This window comes from Hemicordylus capensis, chromosome 12 (assembly GCF_027244095.1).
Source record: "Hemicordylus capensis ecotype Gifberg chromosome 12, rHemCap1.1.pri, whole genome shotgun sequence".
NCBI classification, from domain to species: domain Eukaryota; kingdom Metazoa; phylum Chordata; class Lepidosauria; order Squamata; family Cordylidae; genus Hemicordylus; species Hemicordylus capensis.
In genome coordinates this window covers 21,801,710-21,827,227 of record NC_069668.1, presented here as the reverse complement: position 1 = coordinate 21,827,227, position 25,518 = coordinate 21,801,710, and the positions used below count along the sequence as shown (strand labels likewise).

At 48.0% G+C, this 25,518-nt stretch overlaps 1 protein-coding gene across 1 annotated transcript; it reads right to left on the bottom strand.

The window, feature by feature from the left end:
* Positions 1-1,753: 1,753 nt before the first annotated feature.
* LOC128336152 (transient receptor potential cation channel subfamily V member 2-like) lies at positions 1,754-25,146 on the bottom strand. Its single transcript, XM_053275342.1, is given in 14 exon segments — positions 1,754-2,115; positions 3,238-3,304; positions 4,380-4,545; positions 6,482-6,552; positions 7,891-7,986; positions 9,801-9,959; positions 11,637-11,813; positions 12,799-13,097; positions 13,985-14,125; positions 16,361-16,513; positions 19,750-19,883; positions 20,811-21,001; positions 22,880-22,937; positions 25,028-25,146. Coding segments are annotated over 14 exon segments (2,193 nt in total).
* Positions 25,147-25,518: the final 372 nt, after the last annotated feature.

Here is a 25,518-nt window from a genome sequence, read left to right as displayed (position 1 = left end):
TAGCTGTGGAAAGGGAAGGACTGGAGCGTAGTGTTTCATCTCCTTTGCACACAGAAGCATTTCCAGGTGGGGTTGGGAAAGATTCCTGCCTGAAACCTGGGAGAGCTGCTGCCAGTCAGTGCAGACACCACAGCGCTAAATGGCCTGACTCAGCAGAAGGCCACTTCCAGGGTTCCTAGATTATTAGATCCGATGCATTTTGAGCAAACACCCTCCTTCAGGGGTAGAAGAAAACGACGCTTTGCATCATCAAAATATGTCTGTGTTGCTCTGCTGAAGGAACCAGCATGCTGAGTGAACCTGGGGCCTTCTGCATGCAAAGCAGATGCAAAACACTAAGTTACAGCCCCCATCCTCAAAGGTGGCATACATGGGTCTCCCATCCAGGCACTGACCACACCAAGTCCTGCTTAGCTTCAGCAAGATGGGTGGTATTTTAGAACGTGCTTTGGGACCCAACGTTTCTAAAGTACCTTGGAGAGTTCCCACCCTCTTTTATTTGCGCAGGGGGAGGAAAGGGTTGCTTATCCTCCAAAACCAGACTTGGGTAGAACTCTGGTTGATTCCGCAGTAAACGTGTAACCATGTAAACAAAGAGTGCCAGCTAGCAGATGCAGAAGGAGCTGTCCAATCAGGCCAGGCCAGGCTTAATGAGGGGCCAAACAGTCCATTAACTTTAAGAGTGCTCAACCTTGAGGCCCCGGGTGGTGTGGGACTACAACCCCCATCATCCCCAGCTGCATCATGGGATGATGGGCACTGTAGTCCAGCATCAACAGGAGACACAAGGTCAGGAATCCCCCTTGTAGATTAGGGACAAGTTGACGTCTTGCGACATCAAAAAGGCCGCACATGTCCAGAAGTAAATGATTAGATACGCAAAAGTGGATGGTCTTCTGTTTTATTTAAGGCATCCCATTTTGCTCTTCTTTCTTTGCCGTGTGTAGGTCCACACCCCAGAAACGAGGGCAGGGGGGAGTCTTGAAGGCTCTCTCTCATCCCCGGGGCACCAGCAGAAGCGCCTCCAGCCACCCCATCCTGACCCTTAGCTCTATGCCTCTGCCCCATCACAAGAACTCAGGACCCCGCTAAACTTAGGCAGGGGGTGGGGTCCAGCAACATTTGGCCCAGAGGACCCAAGCGCTGCCCTGCCTGGCCCCAAGCTGGAAAACATTCTGAAGCTGCCACCTTTCAACTCAAATTATCTGGTTCGCCAAACTAGCAGGAGGAAAGCTGGACTTGTGGTAGCAAGCATGAATTGTCCCCTCTACTAAGCAAGGTCTGCCCAGGTTTGCAATTGAATGGGAGACTACATGTAAGCACTGTATGACTTTCCCCTTAGGAGATGGGAGCCACTCTGGGAAGAGCATCTAGGTTCCAAGTTCCCTCCCTGGCAGCATCTCCAAATAGGCTGTTCTTATGTTCTACGTGCAAAGATGTCAATTACTGTAGTGGAAATAATCTTTACAAAGACTGGAACATCTTGTACGTCTTCTCAGTAGTTCCAGCCAAGATGTATACAACAATTTCTCTGTGTCACAAAGAATAATGCAGTTACTACAGAGCCATTTCTTCAGGCTCCTTCTGGCTGCCAGCTAGATACCTAAGGCTGCCTTCTGAAGAAGCAAAGGGTAACTCTGGACCATCACCACCCCAAAGACAACAAGAACTGCAGCACAGCTGGGCCCCTGCCCCATCCTGCTGGGCTCCTGCTCTGAAGCATACGTAGCAGTTCAGCCAATCCAGCCCTAGCTCAAAAGAAGCCCAGCAGAGAAGGCAATGCTGTGGGACTGACCGCTGTGGGACTGACCTGGAGCTTCCAGACGCTCTGGCTGTAGCCGGAGACATTGGTGACCGTCTCGCTCATCAGGGCAATCAGCATGTTCAGCAGGAGGATGTAGGTCAGGATCACAAAGAGCAGGAGCAAGAACATGACGAAGTACTTGAACTTCACGTGCTCTTGGAACTCCAGGTCACCCATCCCAATGGTGAATCTGAAGAGCTCCAGGCAGGTTTGGAACAGCCCCGAGTAGACAACCGGGGATATGTGCTCCTCCGTCTTCGGGGCAACTGTCGTATTGAAGGCTGGAGCTTTTCCAGCGAGAGTGAAGAGGGCTGGAACGGGAAAACACCCCCACTCCGATGGTTAAATCTATATCCTGCCTTCCATAACCCAGTTTATTTCAAGGCAGTTCACCACATGGATATTAAAAACCACCATAGGGCGCTTTCCAGACTAGCTGCAACAGCAGCAAAATGCCTCCGTTCAGGCAAGTCGCACTTGAAACGTAAACAGTAGGGGGAGTCGTCTCGCGGAAACTAACAACCCCCAAAAACAGCAACTTTCTTACGCCGGATATACAACGTCCTAGCTCTATATTGCAGCGATTCAATTCGAAACAAGGCATTAGAAATGTGAACAGCACCCTGCTGTCAGCGTAGGGACTGTGGTGTCACAGCACAGGAAGTGTGGAAGCACACTTCCGAGATCCGACATGACCCCGTTGCAGGGTCTAATCTGGAAAGTGCCCCTATCTATCAAAACAAAAACCACACAACCAAGAAAGCAACACCACACTGCCCATAAAAGCAGCACCAAGAGAAAATACCCTATACCCTAATATTGCTGGACTACAGCTTCCATCATCCATTGCAGCAGTGGCTGATGGGAGCTGTAGTCCACCAAGATCTGAGGACCCAAGGATGAGAACCTCTAAACCTTATAAATATGCCCAGGTCACTGCCCACCACTTGCCTCAACAAGAGGCGGATTCTGCACTTTCAACCACGCCATTACTGTTTCGGCAATGTCTCCAGGATCCTTAGGTTGGTCTTTCTGCTCAACTGATTTTGTTTCAACCTCATCAGCAAAAGGGTATAATTCTTCCAGCCTCTCCTTTCTTCCAGGATGAGGAGAGGAGAGCTGGTCTGGTGGAAGCGAGCATGATGTGTCCCCTTAGCTAAGCAGGGTCCACCCTGGCTGCATATGAATGAAAGACTTGATGTGTGAGCACTGTAAGAGATTCCCCTTAGGGGATAATGGGGCCACTCTGGGAAGAGCATCTAGGCTCCATGTTCCCTCGCTGGCAGCATCTCCAAGATGGGGCTGAGAGCGATTCCTGCCTTCAACCTTGGAGAAGCTGCTGCCAGTCTGTGGAGACAATCCTGAGCTAGATAAACCAATGGTCTGACTCAGTATATGGCAGCTTCCTATGTTCCTATGTATGCAACACTCACCTAATGCAAAGCCCATGAGGAAGATCACGTAGACCAAGAGGAAACACAGAAGGTCCCTCAGAATAGCCTGGAAGGAAAATTCACAGAGAAAATCAAAGCAGGTCTCTGCTGTGTTGAAGTGGTTTTAAGATTAACCAGCAGCAGCCGTTCAGCATTGGTTAAAAAAAGCCAGCATGGTGCAGTGGTTAGAGTGCTGGGCTAGACCTGGGGAGACCTGGGTTCAAATCTCCATTCAGCCATGAAACTTACTGTGATGACTGGGCCAGGCACTTCTCTCTCAGCACAACCTACTTCACAGGGTTGCTGTGGGGATAACCATGACCATGTGCACCACTCTGGGTTTTTTTCCTTCACAATAGCAGCCCCTGTGCCTTTAAGCACCTTGCATGACAGGCAGGAATTCAACAGGGGCTGCCCGACACAGACAGGGGTAATACTGTTCTCACGTGTATCTTGTTTTACCAGTACATTCATGTAACTTTAATGTAACCTTTAAAGGTTTCTAATGTAGCTTTTTAATGGAATGTTATTGTATTTTAACTTTTGTTAACTGCCTTGAGATGCATTATGAAAGGTGGTATAAACAATGAATGAATGAATTATGAATGAATGAGCCACACTTGTTGAAACCATCGTGGATGCTTGGTGTGTGTGTGTGTGTGTGTGTGTGTGAGAGAGAGAGAGAGAGAGAGAGAGAGAGAGAGAGAGAGAGAGAGAGAGAGAGAATGCGTGTGTATATAAAATTGTCAAGATTTTTGTACACCACCTGCCCTTGGGTCTTGGGACACAGGGGAAGATCTAACATGTAACAATAAATGCAATTACATGTAAACTACAACAATAAATTAATTAATGAAAGAAATCCATATGTGTATCCGCTGGTCATGTCTTGAGTTTTGAGGCACATTTAAAGGCAGGAGACATCATGCTCACCTTGTGGTGCCTTTCCCCTGTATACTAGAATTGCATAAACTCACCGTGGATGGGCACATACTCCACAGCCAAGCCTAATCCCTATCCCAAAACAGCTGAGATTAGAGGGCAGCATTCCCACATCAGAGGTACAAGTTTCAGGCACGCCTGAGGCCTGGATGCCTTCTGTTTTGGAAACCTCCCATTTTTGAATACAAGTCTGTACCAACCTTCTGTATCATGACACTATAGAGCCCGGTCTGCTCGAAGCCACGGGTGTAGTATAGCATGTTCACCCAGCCCAAAAGCAAAGAGAAAACCATGAAAGGTACGTATTCTTCCATGCCCAAAAGGTACAGTGGCACAGAAGTCAGCAGTGCAAACGACTGAACCAACCTGCAGAGACAAGAGGAAGAAAGTGGAGGTGGTTATCAAGCCCTATTTACACACCACGTCCAGCATGACAGTGTATATAGACACGCAGATCTACACCTCTGGTGCTTGCTCACAGTTATAAATCGGGATGGGAGATGAACTGAGAGGGATATTTTTGTCCTATGGACTGTCCCCCAAATACCTGCTGCCCTTGGGCCTTCTCCAAGCCCAGAGGGTATTTGTGCAGAGACTAGAAGACGCCAAAAGGATCTCAGTATGATCTTTGACCTCAGTTGAGAGTATTATGTACATATCAGCTGTTCTCAAACAAAAGATCTATTATTACTTACCTCCCCCAAGTTACAGAAACTAAGCATTCTTCAGAGCCAGATTGGATGGCAGTACTTTCTGGCAGGTATAATAAAACACCTCAACCCAATAGGATCTGTCCTTGGGGTGAAGGAATGCTTGAGACAATACAAGTGGTCCCTCTAATTTTTTTCCCCTCATCTGTGTGCTGAATAAGTTTTGTTCTGGGTGGCAGTATCAAGGCAGTGAGTGTGCACCTGTATTCAAAATGGGGCCTTCCTGATTCAGCCTGAGCGGGATCTAAAATGAACTGAGTGGACATCCGGAAACATGTGCATGCGTGCACATGCGCACGCCTTAGAGGGAACAGTGAATACAACATGTTCTTTAGTACTCCTCCTTCTATAAAGACCCACGTGCCAACTTGATTAAATGTAAAGTGTGCCATTGAGTTGGTTTCTACTCCTGGCGACTACAGAACCCTGTGGTTTTCCTTGGTAGAATACAGGAGGGATTAACCATTGCCTTCTCCCTCGCAGTAGGAGATGATGCCTTTCAGCATCTTCCTATATCGCTGCTCCTCAATAGAGGTGCTTCACAAAGTCTGGGAAACATAGCAGCAGGGATTCGAACCAGCAACCTCTGGCTTGATAATCAATTCATTTCCCCGTACCAGCTTGATTACACCCTTGTTATTGAATAGGACAGGTAGGGACGGGTCTTACTATATGTGTTTACTCCTCTCTGATGAGTGTGCAGATATCACCCAAAAGGTAGCCAACTTTTGTTTGACAGCCATGAAAATCAGACAACAAAGGACCGCCGATGAGATGTAATTTGATGCAGCAGGGAAATGACTTAACTAGCAAGCCAGAGGTTGCCGGTTCGAATCCCCGCTGGTATGTTCCCCAGACTATGGGAAACACTTATATCGGGCAGCAGCGATGTAGGAAGGTGCTGAAAGGCACCATCTCATCCTGAGCGGGAGGAGGCAACGGGAAACCCCTCCTGTATTCTACCAAAGACAACCACAGGGCTCTGTGGTCACCATGAGTCGACACCGACTCGACAGCACACTTTACCTTTATCATTATTATACTTAATTTGATTTGCTCTGCCTATTGTATTGCATTGTATTGTATATGGGGTGTGTTTGTGTTTGGCTTTTGACTTTTGTGTATCTGATCATTGACCGTAAATAAAGTTCTTCTTCTACATGCAGATCTGTGTGCACACACAGTTATTCACACAACATGTTCAATCAATGTACACTGTGGGCTGTTTGAGGGGGCGCCTGTAACCAGGGTCACGTATAAAATAAACATATGGATAGTCATTCACACAAAACATCAACAGGTGTATGGATATTTGTGCAACATAATGTCAGAAGAGAGCTACAGAATGTCCAGAAAGCTGCCGTACCATAGGAACCAAACTGGCACTTGTCTACAGTTCTACAGAAAGTGGACCTTTCTAGCTTTCTGGTGGTGGACTATGATCACTGGACAAAGGCCATTGTGGTTGTGGTTGATGGGAGTTGTAGTTCAATATCATCCGAGGCACCAAGGTTGGGAATCCCTGCTTTAGAGGGAAACACTTTCAGATTTGTAACTGCTTTCCCCTCCCTCCCTGTCCCCCACCAACGTACAGAAAAATTTCAATGCAGCTATCTGCAAGCAGACTCTTCAAGGACTTGCGTCGCCTCCACAGGTAGAGACCCTAAATGAATGAAGGGGGACACACCATTAGAACAACAGGGTGGACTACAGGACAGCATCATAGAGCTGAACAGGAAACGGGGACCTCACGAGCAGCTCCATCCCCTGAGGGGAATCTCTTACAGGGCTCACACTTCTAGTCTCCCATTTATATGCAACCAGGGCGAACCCTCCTAGCTAAGGGGACAAGTCATGCTTACTACCACAAAACTAGCTCTCCTCTCCTAAACAAAAAGCTTATTCAAAGCCAAAAGCCATCTGGAAGAAGCTTTGGAGATTCTGCTGCGTACAAACATCCCACTGCAAAAGACATTTTGCAGATTTTGCAATTCCAAAAATCTATTCGGCCAAAAGTAACCCATGAATCTACCACAGAGTGATGCCTCATTCAGATCCCTTTCAACTCTTCACGAGCTGTAGCTCAGTAGCAGAGTACTTGCTACGCATGCAGAAGGTCCCAGGTTCAATCCCTGGCAACATCTCCAGGTAGGGCTGGGAAAGAATCCTGTGCCTGAAACCTTGGAGAGTTGCTGCCAGTCCGTACAGACAGTACTGAGCTGAATGGACCAAGGGCCTGATTCAGTATGAAGCAGCTTCCTATATTTTTGTGTCAAAAACTGTTACCACGGGGCTGTGTGTCCTCTAAGCTCACTTCCGCGAACTGCATAAATTGGGCCAATGAAGCAGGTTTGAGAGCTCGCATGCTTTTTGCGTGACCTAGTCTGCCATTCTTACAGGTTTGCATAATTTATTCGGATTTTGCTAGTCAGGGAGAGGAGGCCAGGAGCTATGCAGGGCATAACACCCCATCCCAAACTGGAAGCTTTGTTCAGCCACTCCTGAGATTATAGCATCTGTTGCCCACATGTGACATGCAACCATGAGGACTAGAAACTTAAAATATGAAAGGAGATATTAAGAAGAGGGTGAATTCTGCACCCATTTGAACACTTAGCTGGCTTTCTGTGTTTCTGTGGCATCACAGAATCACCATAGCCTGATGTCTACCTACAGCACAGCAAAAATACATTTAATCTAAAAAATTATATGTAGCCAGTCTTCATAAGTGAATTAATAGTGGCTTACAACAATTAATTTTTTAAAAAACCCACCGTAAAACACAGTAGAACTCAACCTCTAAAATCACAGAAATGGAGGGTTGTAAGGCAATCCTTAAAACAGGGCAATGCATAGAGAAATATAGAGAGAAGGCCCACTGCTGAAATAAAGCAAGCTTTCATTTAAAATTTTGGGGCAAGCCTAAGATCAAGTGGCAGGGAGTTCCACTGAGTAGTCTTGCCTGTGCCAAAAATATAGATGCAGGGGTATGATACTTTACCTGACCAACCAAGAGATAAAGGCCTCCAAGACAGACAATGATCTGGCCCAGGAGCATGAAGATACTTCCGGCAGAAACCGTCACTGCATAAGGAAGCTGTGAAGACACAAAAACAGAGGAGGAAGACATCCATGGACTCTCCAGCACCCACCCAGGCCACATGCGCATGGACAGAAGGGGACAGCCACCAGAGAGGCCTGCATCATCTTTCCAGGGCTGGAAGATTGTTAGAACAGGTGAGGCAGACCACCGGAGGTCGCAGACTGGGGAGGCTTGTTAAAGGGCACCAAACTGCCCATCCCATTTTATTTATTCTATTCTATTTTGTCACTGGCAGTGGTGGTGGTGTGTGAGTTGAGCACCATTTGGATTTTCTAGCTCCAGCACCAACATGTCCCTGTGTCTTATTGATATCAATCTTGCAGGCGGTCCTTTCATGGGGCAAGAGGAAGCGGTCTCCTCAGACAGCAGATTATGGGGGGGCCCACCAGCTGGATGGCAAGATGCACGCCACAGCTGCCATTGGACCAGCTCTTTGGGACGGACTGGACCCTGCCAAGCTTTTCCAGGAGCGCCTTGCCTCACGTGCCTTCCAAACTGCTTGCAAGAAGCACAAGCAGAGGAGAGGGAGAAGAAGAAAGGGAGAGAAAGAGGAGTAGGGAGAAGAAGAAGAGAGGAGGAGGAGGAGGAAGAGACGAAGAGGAGAGGAGGAGGAGGAGGAGGAGGAGGAGGAGGAGGAGGAGGAGAGGAAGAGAAGAAAGAAGAGAGGGAGGAGGAAGAAGAAGAAAGACAAGAGGGAGAGAAAGAAGAGAGAAAGAGGAGGAAGATGAATAGAGGGAGGAGGGAGAGGAGGAGGGAGGAGAAGAAGAGAGGAGGAAGAGGAGGAGGAAGAAATGAAGAGGAGAGGAGGAGGAGAGGAAGAGGAGACGGACAAGAGAGGAAGTGGGGAAGAGGAAGAAGCAGAAAGAAGAAGAAGAGGAGAGGAAGGAGAAGGAAGAGGAGAGGAAGGAGGAGGAAGAATAGAAGGAGAAGGGAGAGGAGGAGGAGGAGGAAGAAGAAGAGAGGAGAGGAGGAGGATGAAGAGGAGAGAAAGAGGAGGAGGAGGAGGAAGCAGAAAGGAAGAGGAGGAGAGAAGGAGGAAGTAGAAGAAGAGATGGAGAGGAGAGGAGGAGGAGAGGAAGAGGAGAAGGAAGAAGAGAGGAAGTGGGGAGGAGGAAGAAGAAGAAAGACAAAAGGAAGAGAAGAAAAAGAGGAGAGAAAAAGGAGGAGGAAGAATAGAAGGAGGAGGGAGAGGAGGAGGAGGAAGAAGAGAGGAGATGAGGAGGACGAAGAGGAGAGAAAGAGGAGGAGGAGGAAGAAGAAGAGAGGAAGAGGAGGGAAGTAGGAAGAGAGGAGAAGATGAGAAAGCAGAGGAGGAGGAAGAATCAGAAGAGAGGAGAGGATGAGGAAGAGAGGAAGGAGAGGAGGATGGAGAAGGAGGAGAGGGAGAGGCTGCTGGCAACCTCCCCTCCTCCCCACACTACTCTCAAAGCTTGCAAATATCAGTCCTGGAAGGGGGCTGGCCTCCCCCAGGGGCATGGGGCAAGGCAAGGTAGCATTCTGTGCTTTGCCTCAGCTATAACCTGTATTTCTTAGTGGAGGGGGCATCTTAAATTCAGCGCAGCCTTCTATTTGGATAAATATGGTACGTTCCATTGGACAGGGGTGCTCAACCTTGGCTCCCCAGAGGATGCTGGACTCCGACTCCCATCATCCCCACCCATAATGGGTGAAGGCTGAGGATGATGGGAGTTGTAGTCCAGCGACTCACTGGACGAGGTTCGGTGTCGTAGGGCACCTGTCCATGGCACACAAGAAACGCTGCCCTCCCTTTCACACCGACACGCCCTGCCGGGTCCCCAAAGCCGTACTTTCTCATCCACGGGCCGGTGGTAAGCGACAGCCGAGAAAACGAACATGAAGAGCAGGTAGAAGAAGAAACTGAAGTGGAATCTCTGTGACGCAAAGGAATCCCACTTCCATTGGAGCAGCTTGTTCAGAGGCTCCATGACCACCATTTTGTACCGGTTCTGTGGGCGGGGAAAACGAGAGACAGACAAGGCATTTCTTTCAACACAGGCATCGTAACCCTTGGACATGCCAAGCACCAACTGGCATACGGCTCCCTTCCTTCCCCTACCCCAATTCGAGAGATGCTGGATTGGAGACGCGATTCCTCCAGGGTGGAATGCCAAAGAGAATTCCAAGCAGACACTCAGCTTAGAAGAGAATCTTCTATCTGGGAGAATCTGAGAGCCAGCGTGGTGTAGTGGTTAGAGTGCTGAACTAGGACCGGGGAGACCTGAGTTCAAATCCCCATTCAGCCATGAGACTTGCTGGGTGACTCAGGGCCAGTCACTTCTCTCTCGGCCTAGCCTACTTCACAGGGTTGTTGTGAGGAGAAACTTAAGTATGTAGTACACCGCTCTGGGCTCCTTGGAGGAAGAGCGGGATATAAATGTAAAAATAAATAAAATAAAATAAAATCTGGGAGAGGACCGCTTCTTCCGTCCAACTCTGACCCGCCCTGTGAGGTTGTCCCAGGTGGGCCTTCTCAGAGTTCCGGGCCCAGGGGAGGTACGTGGGGTCCGGATTCATGGGAGGGCCTTCTCTGTTGCAGCCCCCTCCTGAGATTCGTAATGTCCCCTCCCTTCTGTCCGTTAAGGAGCTTCTGGACATTTATCTATTCTGCCAGGCTTTTAGTTGTGTGTGTGTGTGTGTGTGTGTGTGTGTGTGTGTGTCCTTTTTTTCTCCCCCTACACTGGCTGTTGTTTTAATTTCTGTAAACCACCTCGAGTCTAAGGAAATCAGGTGGTCGATAAATTTGCTAAATAAATAAATAAATAAATAAATAAATCTCAGGGTTTCGCCTTGGATTTATTTGCACATGGCTTCATGCTGTGGGGCAAATGTTGAGCAAACCCACTTCGAATTACACTCGCGGCATTCAGGGAAGCAGCTCCTCCCCTCCGCTCTGAGGTTTGGTTTTGAGGCAAGTTCACATGGCATGCCTCCGTGTTTTCCTTCCTTCTTCTTTTTTTTCCAAATTGAATTTTTATTGATTTTAACAGTAATAATATTCATTCATAACAAACATAATAAACAGAAGTGGATTTCCCGCGCATCTCTCTTCATGAAACATCAGCTATAAAATTTACCCTTGCTATAATAATAATTCAAAACATAAATTTAAACCCTTACAAACACAATTTCCGTGTTTTCCTTCTAGCCAATGGGGGTGGGCGGGAGAGAGAGATTTCTAAAGAGCTACATCTGCATTTCTAAAGAGAGTATCCCTCTGATCATGCAAATGATTCTGCATCAGTGCCTCTCCCTATTTGCTCCCGCGCTTTCAGAAAAAGTCGCTTAAAACCAGCATTTTTAAAACCGGAAATACACCGAAATAAGCTAGAATTCGTAAGGCTTTATCCCAGCACCCTCACCAGTGTTCCCAGCTATTGTTGACTACAACTCCCATAATTCCCAACCAAAGGCCATTGCAGCTGGGGATGCTGGGAGTTGTAGTCAACATCATTTGGGAACTCCTGTTAGAGGGAACACTGAACCACACACACACACACACACACACACACACACCAGAATACAGTGCCAACCTTGCCCAAACACACCAGCACTAAGCCATCAAGTGAAGGCTCCGCTGTGTAGCAACTGTTTTCAAGTGGAGGGGAGTTCCATTTCCAGCTCACCGGGGTGTCGCTGTTATAGGCCAGGATTTCCAGCACTGAATTCTTCTCGTAGCTGTCTATGGAGGACAGGTCGTAGAGAGAGATCTGGAGGGGCCCGTAGGTCCATTCGGTGAACTTGCGCGAGAGATGCCGGAAAGCCGGGTCCTTGATCTCTCAGTGAAGAATGTGCTTGAAAATCTATGAAGGATGAATGGAAGCTCTCAGGGACCCAGACTCCAGCATGGCATTGTAGCTTAGGGTCAAGCCCCGCTCCACCGCACCCCCGTTCAGATCTTGCCTCCCCTGCAGTCCAATGTGGGTATTAGAAAACAAAACATAGGAACATAGGAAACTGCCATATACTGAGTCAGACCATAGGTCTATCTAGCTCAATATTGTCTGCACAGAATTTCTCTCCGTCCTATCTTGGAGATGCTGCTGTGGAGGGAGCTTGAAACCTTCTGCTCTTCCCAGTGGCCCCTTAATCTCCTAAGGAGAATCTCTTTCAGTGCTCACACTTCTAGTCTCCCCTTCATATGCAACCAGGGCAGACCCTGCTTAGCTAAGGGGGAAAGTCATGCTTGCTACCACAAGACCAGCTCTCCTCTCCAAAGACTGACCTACCTTACACCCTCCGTAATCCACCACCAGAGGTGAGGACCAGTGTTCCTTCTAAGAGGGATTATCAGATGTTGTTGACTACAACTCCCAGAATCCCCAGGCACAAGCCAATGCAGTTGGGGATTCTGGGAGTTGTAGTCAACAACATCTGGGAATCCCTCTTAGAGGGAACACTAGTGAGCTGGTCTTGTGGTAGCAAGCATGACTTGTCCCCTTAGCTAAGCAGGGTCCACCCTGGTTGCATATGAATGGGAGACTAGAAGTGTGAGCACTGTCAGAGATTCCCCTTAGGGATGGAGGTGCTCTGGGAAGAGCAGAAGGTTCCAAGTTCCCTCCCTGGCAACATCTCCAAGATAGGATGGAGAGAAATTCCTGCCTGCAACCTTGGAGAAGCCGCTACCAGTCTGGGTTGACAATACTGAGCTAGAGGGAACAAGGGTCAGACTCAGTATATGGCAGCTTCCTAAGTTCCTGTAGAGAGGACCTCCCCTTGCCCCGTGAAAGGGTCACTCATGCCAAGAGGAAGCTGCCTGCAGCAGAGAGAAGGTCCATGCCAACTTACCTCTACTTTGCCAGTCTTGACCGCCAGTTTCAAAGGGGTCAGCCCTTTCTGGTTGACCATCTCCTCCAGCCTCCACGTGGGGTTGATCTTGGAGCCTTCGATCAGGACCTCGTCGTACATCCTGATCACCAGCTCCGTGTTCTTCTCCGTATCGTCGGCCACCATCACCAGGGCATGGAGGACCATATTGCCCTGGGAATCCTGTTCCGTCAGCCTGGCCTGCTGGTAAGGATTATGCAGGAGGTACTGGATCACGTCCGCCTGGTTGGTGCACACAGCCAGGGAGAGGGGAAGCTCGCCTGCCGAGAAAGAGAGAGATCAGAGCTGCCCTTGGGGAGGAAGACGGGCTTTCTCTGCAGAAATGAAACAGAATGGCTCGGCCACTGGGGTGGCCCACCCGAGATTCTCCAGGGCACTTTCCAGACTAAAGGCTACACCAGTGTCACTACGGATCTCCCGAGTGTGCTTCCATACTTCCTGTTGTGTGACACCGCAAGGTGCCGTTCACATTTCCGATGCCTTCTTTCAGAGGTTATCTTTGTGTTATAATGCTGCCATGTTGCATGTGTGTGGCAAAAAAAGTAGCTGTATTTTCCCGTTATCAGGAGTTTGAGATTCTGGGGGCTGAATAATTTTACTGCTGTTGTAGCCGGTAATCTGGAAAGCGCCCATCTGTGGTTGTACTACAGGCCCCATCAACCCCAGCGCCAATGTCCCCAGTGTGACGTACGTATTTATGTCCATGCTGCAGACATATGCATAAACCTCAGCTCAGATTGGGAGTTTGCCAAATACTTCAGTGAGGTGTCCTGATACTAACACGTAGGAGACAAAAAGAGGGGGAGTCACAGTTGTGCAGTTCATTCATGGATGTAGAAGATTTATATGCTGCCATTCTTCATACATGAATTCATGACGGCAAGCAGCAAAATGAAAAAATGCAACCTCCCAAACCACAGAAATGCAGAATATGTCAATCATGAAGACAAGGCAGTCACATATAAATGTTTAGAGTTAGGAGAAGGCCTGCTGGGATTAAAACAAACAAACTTCAATTAAACAAGGAAGGGGCAAGCCTAATAAAAAGGGGCAGGGAGTTACAGAGGGGCCGGGACCACTACTGAGAAGGCTTGCTCACCCGGGGCAACAATGCGAAAGCAAACTTGAGATCATAATGTCAACATACCAAAATAGAAGCAGACTCCTTTTTTCCTCTGTTGGAAAAACTTGCCAGAAGCCCTGGCATGGACATCAGCACCATTCTCTACCAGGAGCTGGATTAGATCTAGATTCCTCTTCTCAATGACAATGTGGAGAGCTGTATGACCTACAGTAGCAACAAGAAAATCGTCACAGAAGCCAAATTCCTCAGTCACTTGTGAAACAAGACGTCCTGAGCATTGTCGAGAAATATCATGCACAGCCTTTGAAAAGCACGTTGCTAGCAGCAAATTGCAAGATAAAACTAGCATCTTGCAATTAGACAGCCAGTGGTTAATTTATACATTCTTTCTTTGTACCCACTTCCTTTGAAAGTGGGGATTTGGTTTGTGCCATGCAAGACGCATTCTGAGAAACCCGTCTTGGGCACCCCACTGAGTCACTGGTGAAGATAGCGCCGCGGGCCTACTTCTGTACTGTGTTTCCGGCTTGAGTCAAGCTAGTTCTGTTACAGCAGTATGGGGGGGGGGTTGTGTATAATGGATTGAGGTCTCTTTTAAAGGTGGCCAGGTTTAAGATGCCTGTTGCCCACATCTGAGTTACATTTTCCCACTCTAGATGTAACATCTAGATAGGAAGGCTGTCTAGAACTCAGAACTTTTGTTTTGATTGTTTTTAAATGTTGTTTTGGAATGTTGTTTCAAAAATTTTAAATTGTTGTGTTTAAAATTTCTTGTTTTTGTTTTTAACTAATGTTTTAATGTTGTTTTTATCTTCTTGTAAACTGCCCAGAGACACAAGTTTTGGGCAATATAAAAATATGTAAAACAAATAAATAAAAACAAGCCCGAGGTTTTCAAATTGGCATATTTTTAGCTGGCTTAGCAACCACCTCCCACACTGGGTTACAATTAAACAAACTCTCCTAATTCAAATTTTTATATTCATTTACATCTTGTAAAGGAACCTAGGAAGCTGCCACATACTGAGTCAGACTCTTGGTCCATCTAGCTCAGGATTGTCTACACAGACTGGCAGCAGCTTCTCCGAGGTTGCAGGCAGGAGTCTCTCTCAGCCCGATCCTGGAGATACTGCCAGGGAGGGAACTGGGAACCTTCTAGCTTAGTAATAATATCTATACTGAATGAGCCAGTTCAGTCAAAATTTTCTTGAGAGCTACTGGTGTGTCGCACTGGTTTGCATTTCATGTTTTTGTTTTTTTTTAAATGTTGATACATTATTTTGCATTGAGGCTTGGAAGCAGCCACAAGAGCCCTTGGGTTAGGAACACAGGAGGAGGAGATAGGTCCTCCTTCTACTGAGTCAGACGGTTGGGCCATCTACCTGAGCATTGTCTACCCAGACTGGCAGCATCTTCTCCAGGATTGCAGGCAGGAGTCTCTTCCAGCCCTATCTGGAGATGCTGCCAGGGAGGGAACATGGAACCTTCTGCATGCAAGCAGGCAGGTGCTCTTCCCAGAGTGGCCCCATTATCCCTTAAGGGGAAGATCTTACAGTGGCGCTTTCCAGATTACACGGTAACGCAGCCATAGTTTACTTCCGCTCGGCAGAATCGTATTGAAACCGTAAATAAAGGATGCTGTGCAAATCCGCCAGCAGGGGGGAGCAGTTTTTTCTAGCTTGCAGGAACCATCCTAAAGGTAAAGTAAAGTTGTGCCATCGAGTTGGTGTCAACTCCTGGCGACCTCAGAGCCCTGTGGTTGTCTTTGGTAGAATACAGGAGGGGTTGACCATTGCCTCCTCCCGTGCAGTATGAGATGATGCCTTTCAGCATCTTCCTATATTGCTGCTGCCTGATATAGGTGCTTCCCATAGTCTGGGGAACATACCAGCAGGGATTTGAACCAGCAAACTCTGGCTTGCTAGGCAAGTTACTTCCCTGCTGCGCCATTAAGTGGCTACAAGAACCACCATACAACGGGAAAATACAGCTCTCTATATATACATTTTTTACAACGTTGTAGGACTATAAGCAGCAATAAAACCCAAGCAAAGTGTGTGGCACTTTGCTGACAGCACAGGGATTGCGGTGTCAATACATGGGCAATACAGAAGCACACTCAACGGACGTGTAGTGACACTGTTGTAGTGTCCAATCGGGAAAGCGCCAGGGCTGACACATGTAGCCTCCCATTCAAATGCAAACCAGGGTGTACCTTGCTTAGCAAAGGGGCTCATGCATGTTTGATACCACCAGCCCAGCCCTCCAGCCGACATAAAATCAAACAGAACAAAATAGGGCTAGGTCTCAAACATCAAAATGATTCTCCCCCCCCCCAAGCCTTCCAGTCTTTGCAGACCTTGGCTAACAAAACAGGGATGGTGGCTAACATAATAGACAGGAGGAGGGGATTAAAATCCCCCCTCCAGGAGTTCTCACCTCTGTAGTAGCTATCCCGGCAAGCAACGTTGATCAGCGGTCTGGGGTTCTCAGTCTCCTTGTCTATTTGCAACAGTAGTGGGATGGTGGGGTTCCTCCCGCCTTTTAAATTCAGCAGGGCCTTCATTAAGCAGGTCTTGCCTGTGATGCCATCTAGAAGAGCAAAGGATGTTGAGCACAGAAGCCCCATCAACTCCACATCGCAGCTCCAGTGTGGGGTAACAGATTTCCCTGCCACTATAATAGGGCAAGGGGAGACTCCCCCAGCCGCTCACCGCCCAGGCTTCCTTCAGTTGTATTCATCCTCTGAAACTGATGTGGGTGTTAAGACCTGGAGCTACCAGAACAGCAGGCATAGTAAACAGCATAATTAACAGCATAATAATATTGTGGCACATAGGTGTTTTTTATATATATATATATATATATATATATATATATATATATATATATACACACACACACACACACACACACACACACACACACACTATGCTTTTTGTTACCACTATTCAGCCTCGTTTAAGTTGGGTGTTTTTTTGGAGAGCTGGTCTAAGGAGAGGAGAGCTGGGTTTGTGGTAGCAAGCATGATGTCCCCTTTGCTAAGCAGAGTCCGCTCTGGTTACATTTGAATGGGAGACAGCATGTGAGCCCTGTAAGATCTTCCCCTCGGGGATAATGGGGCCACTCTGGGGAGAGCAAGAAGGTCCCAAGTTCCCTCCCTGGCAGCATCTCCGTGATCGGGCTGAGAGAGACTCCTGCCTGCAGCCTGGGAGAAGCCGCTGCCAGTCTGTGTGGATACTACTGAGCTAGATGGACCAAGGGCCTGACTCAGTATATGGCAGTTTCCTATGTTGCTATGAGCTGAGCTTCAGTGGGGGAGGGGGGCATTTAAAATCTTGTCTCTGGGCCCACTCCAACCTTGCTACGACACCCCTGCCCTGCCAATTTGTATGCACTGGGTTTTGCACCAGGGGAAATTCGGGCCCTTTCTCCTCCCTGCCTGACCATTCAACCACTGTCTTGCATTCGATTCCCAGATAAACACTCTTGGACTGCAGGGCTTCTCCTGAGGCCCCAGAAAGCAGCTCTGGACAAAGCGAGGCAGAAACCCAGTGCCACGAGGGACGGATGAAGGAGCAAAACAAATTTAGCTTGGAGAGGAGGAGACGATCTTCAAAATGTCTATCTGAAGGGGTGTCACACAGAGGAAGGCGTGGGCTTTTTCTCTCTTGGTCCTGAGGGCAGGCATAGAACCCAGGGGTTGGAATTCCAAAGAAGCGGATTCTGGCTAGACATGAAGAAGACGTTTCTGACTATAAGAGACAGAGGAACGGCCTGCCACATGAAGTGGTAGGCTCTCCTTTGCTGCGGACTTTCAAATAGGGGCATCTTTCAGGGTTGCTATAGCACAGGGTTGCTCAAACATGGGTCCCCCATGATGTTGTTGGACAGGGGAGGCTCCTGTGTGTAGGAAGGGTACGTTTCCCATCTAGCTCACGACTGTCTGCACTGACTGGCAGCAGCTCTCTAAGATTCCAGGCAGGAGTCTTTCTCAGCCTTATCTGGAGATGCTGCCAGGGATAGAACTTGGAATCTTATAGGAACATAGGAAGCTGCCATATACTGAGTCAGACCCTTGGTCCATCTAGCTCAGGATTGTCTTCACAGACTGGTGGCGGCTCCTCCAAGGTTGCAGGCAGGAGTCTCTCTCAGCCCTCTCTTGGAGATGCTGCCAGGGAGGGAACTGGGAACTTTCTGCACACAAACATGCAGATGGTCTTCCCAGAGTGGCCTGATCCTCCAAGGAGAATATCTTACAGTGCTCACACAGGTAATCTCCCATCCAAATGCAAACCAGGACACACACTGCTTCGCCAAGGGAACAATTCATGCTTGCTACTGCAAGATCAGCTCTGCTCCCCAAAACCAGCTTCACTGGCCGGTTTTCAATTTCCACCCATGAAAGAAAAAGTAGCAACAGAAGGCAGATTGTGCTTTGCCCATCCACTCTCCAAACAGGGGAGACAGCTCGTTGAAAAGGTCGACTCAGTGCATGGCAGCTGTGAAAAAGGCCAATTCCATGCTAGGGATCATTAGGAAGGGGACTGAAAATAAAATGGTTAATATTATAATGCCCTTATACAAAACAATGGTGCGGCCACACTTGGAGTACTGCGTACAATTCTGGTCACATCATCTAAAAAAAGGACATTGTAGAACTGGAAAAGGTGCAGAAGAAGGCAACCCAGATGACCAGGGGCCTAGAGCACCTTTCTTATGAGGCAAGGCTACAACACCTGGGACTCTTTAGTTTAGAAAAAAGAAAACTGTGGGGAGACAGGATCGAGGTGCATAAAATTATGCATGGAGTGGAGAAAGTTGACAGAGAAAAATTCCTCTCCCTCTTCCACAACACTAGAACCAGGGGGTCACCCCATGAAACTGAAGGTTGGGAAATGTAGGACCGACAAGAGGAAGTCCTTTTTCACACAGTGCATAATTAATCTATGGAACTCTCTGCCACGGGATGTGGTGATGGTCACCAGCTTGGATGGCTTTAAAGGGGGCTTAGACAGATTCGTGGAGGAGAGGTCTGTCAGTGGCTACTAGTCTGGTAGCTGTGGGCCACCTCCAGCCTCAGAGGCAAGATGCCTCTGAGTACCAGTTGCAGGAGAGTAATAGCAGGAGAAAGGGCATGCACAGACCTCTTGCCTGTGGGCTCCCCAGAGGCATCTGGTGGGCCACTGTGTGAAACAGGATGCTGGACTAGATAGGCCTTCTTGGGCCTGATCCAGCAGGGCTGTTCTGATGTTCTCTAGTTATGTCCAAGTGTGACTACCACAATGCAGTCCACCACGCTCTTTGAAAAGTGACTGGAGGCTTCACCTGCTGCAAAAATACAGCCAGCAGGTTACTGACTGGGAGAATTCGCTCAGAGTCTAGGACCTATCCAGTTGGCACTGGTGACCGGCTGGTTTGTGAGGTCAGTTTCCCCTGCTAACTGGGCCAAGAGGCACCTTATCAAGTTGTGGCCCTCTTTATATTTAGCAGGGGGAGAGCAACAGTCCCCATTCCACCCAGCATAGCATCCCTCCCAAGTGCTGAGGTCTCCCCTGTGATTGGGAGCCCCTTGGGGGCAGAGAACCATCTTCTCCTCGCTTTGAACAGGCACTCCATAAATAATAAATGCGTGCCCTCCCACAGTCCTTGATGCCATTAGCAATAAATAGCACCATTTCCCCGATCATCCCTGACCATGCCATTTCATTTTTATATTCCCAACACACCCCACCAATCCTCAGCAAGTTTACCAAGAATTCTGTGAAGCTTAAAAGCTCGCCTATTCTTGCATACAGCCACACCAGCGCTTTTGAGCATGCATCTACCTGTATATTCAGAGTTTGTGAGATATTTACGGGTTCGTCTCAGGTAGTCACTCAGGCCTTCCAGATCCTCCGGGTTCCCCCTGGTAACGGTGCTAAAAAGCTGGTCTCTATCAAAGCAATCCGGGTCATTTGGGCTGTGGGAGGAAAACACAGTTAGAGCAGACCTCTAACTGTGCAGGAAGCTGTTGGTTCAAATCCCTGCTGGTGTGTCTCCCAGAATATGGGAAACTCCTACATCAGGCAGCAGTGATGTAGGAAGATGCTGAAAGGCATCGTCTCATATTGTGCGGGAGATGGCAATGGTCACCCCCTCCTTAATTCTACCAAAGACAACCACAGGGCTCTGTGGTCGCCAGGAGTCTACACCGACTCCATGGCACACTTTACTTTATTGTGGCAGCGGGTGGGGGTTTTGCAGGATTTGGCCTTTGATTGTTCTTAGGCTGTGAGCCTTCAGGACATGGACCAGTCCTCTCTCCCTGGATATGACCCCTTCCATATGCAGGAATGATTCCACGGGGTAGTGGGTTCTCCCTTCAAAATATTTCCCACTCCCCCTTTTCCTTCACCAGACTGGAACTTTACAGTACAGTCTTAGTACATTATTGCCCTAAAGCTTGAATTAATTCATCGCCACAAACGTTTTAATGGGAACGGGTGGGTTTTTCTCAGAATGAAAGAACTGGCCAGCAGGTGGCGCTGCGAAAATTGTGCAAGGTTCCTGCTCAGCATTTGTACAGAGAGGGTAAGAATGAACTAGGAAGCTGCATGGAGGATTGTGCTGTGTATGTACAGCGGGTAAGCTTTCACTTGGAACTTGCATGAGAGCTTTGAACCTTCCATGCTTTATTTATGCCCGTTGAGCCTCTAAATGAATTAGTCCATTGGGTTTGCCCCCTACCAGTTGGGAGGCACATCCAGTACAGCAACTCATGCAGAGACATGGGAGAGTGCTCCGAGGAAGGGTAATCCCTTGTTACCGACTTTTAAATTAATTCAGAAATAAATCAGATGTTTGGGGAACGACAGGCCAAATAGTTACTTCTAAGACAGCTCCTTACTCAACAAGTCCCTTGCGATAATTAAGGTTGATCTTGATCCTTGGGGAGGGCTCTCTCTCCTTCTGGAAGGGCGTGTCCAGTGGCCATGGTTTGTCCTCCGTTCGGCCCGTCTGATTCTCAGAGGCTGCTGCTTCCTTAACACTATCAGACGTTTCTAATAATGGCTCATGGGTCTGCATTGTTGAAAGATGCTGGTAAGGAAACAGAATGCCATGAGAATAATTTGTTATTCCTAGCAAATGGATTGCAATCAAAATAGAACCCACAAACACAACACACCATAGAATCATGGCAGGCAGCCCCAAATAAAAATGAAGAAGCTGCAAGTTAAATGTCAGAATTCACACACACACACACACACACACACACACCGACAACTAGCCACCACATTTTATTGCAGAAGGTTCCCCTTGTTGGAAGTTAAAGGACTTTGTGCTGTCTCTTTGTCTCAGACAGTGGAGGACAGACTAGTAAGTCAGAGGGCTAGAGAGTCAAGACATTGGTCATCCCTTCTCCACTGCTCTGATGCTATCCCTTTGAAATGTAGATTGCTACTCTTAGGGATTCAACTTCCTCCTTCCTCTCTCTCTTCCCTACCTGCCTTTCTACCTTGCAACATGGCAAGCCTCTCTCCCTGCACCATGTGTGCAGAGAAGATGCAGAATCCATCTGCATCCAGCTAGCTAGATAGATTAGAGATCCTAACTCCTCACTTTCCTATCTAGAATGGAGTTCCTTAATAAATGCCTTTTATATTGATTTGAAACTATGAATTGGCTCCAAGTTACTTTACTCTCAGGATACACGCATGCCTAACTAAACTACCGCCGTGTTGTGCCTCTGTGCACTCTGCTATAATGAGAAAGGGATTCTCTCACCTCAGAGAATTTCCAACACCCCTAACATTCACGGCTGCAAGCAGGAAAAAAAACCATCTTAGGAATCTAGGAAGCTGCCATATACTGAGTCAGATCCTCGGTCCATTCAACTCATTCTTGTCTACACTGACTGGCAGCAGCTCTCCAAGGTCCCAGTCAGGAGCCTCTCCTAGCCTGCCAGGAAGCTGGGATCTTCTGCATGCAAAAGCAAGGACTCTACCACCACGTCTTCAAAATGGTGGTCTGCTTCACATAGGGAGCTGCCTCACACTGAGTCAGACCCTTTGTCTGTCTAGCTTAGGACTGCCTGCACTGACTAGTAGCAGCTCTTCAAGGTTTTAGGCAGTGGTCCTTCCCAGCCTGACCAGGAGATATTGCCAGGGACTGAACCTGGGACCTATACCACTGAGCGATCCATATCCTAATATAGAAACATAGCAGACTGCTGCCAACTGAGTCAGACCCTTGGTCCACCTAGCTCAGGATTGTCTACACTGACTGGCAGCGGCTATTCCAAGGTTCCAGGCAGGAGTCTTTCCCAGCCTTATCCCGAGAGGTTGCCAGGGACTGAACCCTGAGACTTTCTGCATGCAAAGCAGACGCTCTGCCAGTCAGCAACGTCCCCAACGCTGGGACTATGAGTACTAGAGCCAGACACTCAGACAGAAACTATAAAGAGGATGTTGCTGAAGGCTGAATTGTGGTTAACAAGGCAGGTCTCACAAGAAGAATGAGCTAATGGGGTGGGAGATTTTCAAACAGAGGCTGGGCTATCTGTCAGGGATGCTGTAGCCACTTCCTGCATCGAGCAGGGGGGTGGCCTAGATGACCTCTAGGGGATGGCCTAGATGATCTTCTGGCTAACATTCTACAATTCTATTATTTCAAGTGGTTCAATCATCAAGCACTCCACTTAGAATTACATGATTAAGGGTCCTCCCCACCGCCCCTGAGATTTTTTAAAAAATTCTATTGTATCTATTCTGTTTATTTAAAAACCTTGTAAGACATTCAAAAACCAACAGGTTTTTTTTTTTTAAAAAGACTTTGCTCCAATGAATCACAATCATTGCATTTGAGCGATGATGCACGCCATCAAGGTGCCACGCCCTTTCTTTGGAAAAGCGTACCCTCCAATCCCCAAAGGCGCGTGGGGTAATGAACACCAATCTGGGAAATTCAACTCTGCACATGGGCTGAGATACTCTTGGCTAAACATTCCAGGCTTGAGTTCTGGCACGAAACTGACCTAGTTAAAAAGAACAAGTCACAGTTAGCGACATACTCACTCTGCAGGGTTGCTCCACGCCGTTTCAACGCCAAAGCCTCCTCTAGAATCTGGCACAAACAGCATCGACGTTCAGTTACTCGCAAAAATGACAGGCCATCGCCACCAGCGGCTTCAAAAAAACCTTTTGTTGGCGGTGGAAGATGCGGCTTCTTCTGTCAAACCAAGCTGGGCGAGGATTGCTACATCCACCGCTGAAGATCTGGTTTCAGGGCGGCAAGCCGAGGAAAACCTATGGATCCCCAAGCTGGCAGCCTTTACAGAAATGTGGAGATTGCAGCCCTGCGCAAATCGATGTGGGAAGCGGTCGCTTGTTCCCACAAGGAGAATATTAGAGAAGTGATACCCTTCTACGGTTCAGAGCAGAAGCAGGAGCATGACTAACATCTGTTCCTTTAACCTCTGCCTGCCCGAGCTGGAGGAACAGTCACAAGATCCCTTAATGACAAGACTCCATCCTCATTCTTCAGCCTGTGCCTTTGACCCCTGAGTCTGTCACAAGGCCTCTAGAGAAGCCACAGCTACACCCAAAGGGCCAGATATCGGCACCGACACACCCATCCCCGATGCCAGTTTCTCAGAAAAACCAGTACGCTTCTCTTCCCTCTGACAACGCTGCCGCTGTGACAAGCGGAAGTCAGCAAAACCACCATGTTAACAGACGGACCACGTGCATTGATGGATCAGAAGCAAGCCTTTTGAGACAGAGAGGGCGGCCTCTCTCTCTCTCTTGCGCGTTCTTTTCTTTGGGTTTCCTGTTTAGAGATCTTTCATTGGGGCTGCACACGTTATGCTCGTGCGCATACAAATCTGGGGTCCAACACAAGTTGCTAGTCCTCATGAGCGCGGAAGATGCTTATATGCTGCAGTCTACGCAGTGGTGGGTCTTCTGTCAATGTTAATCTTCTGTTGGCTGGTATTATAAGTGAAATAATTAACCCATCCCTTAACTGTACTGTATGATCCTTCCCGTTACAGGGCTCAAACTGAAGGGACGAACCAAGGACGGTTGTTGACTACAACTCCCATAACCCTCAGCCACAGAAGCCAATAATCAGGGATGATGGGAGTTGTAGTGGTCCAATATCTTGCAGGGGATCCAAAGTTACGCAGACCTGGCCTAATTACCACAGGAGAAAACGACAGCCCGTCCCTCTTCTGTATCCCCAAAGCCTCAGTGCTCTTTGGATTATTTTGCACAGCAAAAGGAGGTATTTGTGAATTCTCTTCATGGCTTCCTTGAAAGGTCCCCGCCCGCCCACTCCACAACACACACACACACATTTTAGCTTTCGCTGCTTCTACGCCGATCAATTTTAGTGTTTCTCCCAGCCAAGATATGCATTAGCAAATTCCCGGAAGATTTCGACGACAGCTAAAACAAATGGCTTGCTTAGCTCATGGATTCCATGCTGGAAATATTAATCAGATGATTACCATACCTTGCCACCTTCTGTTTCTGAGAAGGCAAATGCAGAATTCCAAATAAATTCAAAGGTGTGGGGGAAAGAGATATTTATTTTGGTTTTGAAGCCCAAAATGTGTTAGTATTTGATGCCAGAAGCCGAAATGCTCCCACAGTAAAACCCATATATGAACGAGATAAATAATCCCACACCTGCTTTCAAGTAGATCCTAAATTTTGCCCTTTTGAGGTGACTTCACTGGTAGAACCAGATAAAGGCCTCTTGCTGGTAACACTGTTTACATTTAAGCCAAAGAGAAGAAATCTCAGGTCTGAAGTGAAACCAATTCCTCTTGCCCAGTTTAAACACAGATCTTCATTTCTAACAATAGGAGGTCCTTTCTCGGTTTGTGGACTCTCTCTAATGAACATTATAGCTCTAGAGCCACGTATCCCTCCTGTTCTTCGGTCTGTAGAGACTGGTTGTGACTGCCCCATGATGAGGGGGGGAAAGCACACCACGCATGCTCAGAAGCACTGGATTCTTCGTGATGACCTCACCCATGCAAAAGGGGTGGAGCCCCATGAATTGTGAGTCATGTTAGGTCGTGAATGTAGCAAAGCGAATCTATAAGACCACATTTACCGATATGCATCTGCCAAGGTCCTCAGGTCTTCATCTTGAGCCTTGCTCTCTGCGTTGTCACTGATAAACATCCAGTTGGTGGGATGCAAGGACAGAGCCTTCTCAGGAGTGGCCTCCATCTTCGGAATTCCCTCCCAGGGGTGCTTCCCCATGGAGAGCACATGTGAGCCCTGTAAGATATTCCCCTCAGGGGATGCAGCCGCTCTGGGAAGAGCATCTAGGTTCCAAGTTCCCTCCCTGGCTTCTCCAAGAGAGGGCTGAGAGAAATTCCTGCCTGCAGCCTTGGAGAAGCCACTGCCAGTCTGGGTTGACAATCCTAAGCTAGATAGACCAAGGGTCTGACTCAGTATATGGCAGCTTCCTATGTTCCCTCTTTGCTTAGTTTTCAAAAGAATCCATGAAGAATGCTTTTAAATTGGTTTCAACTGGATTTAAGACATAGGTTTTGGGCGGTATAAAAATATGTAAATAAAATAAATGAATAAATTCCC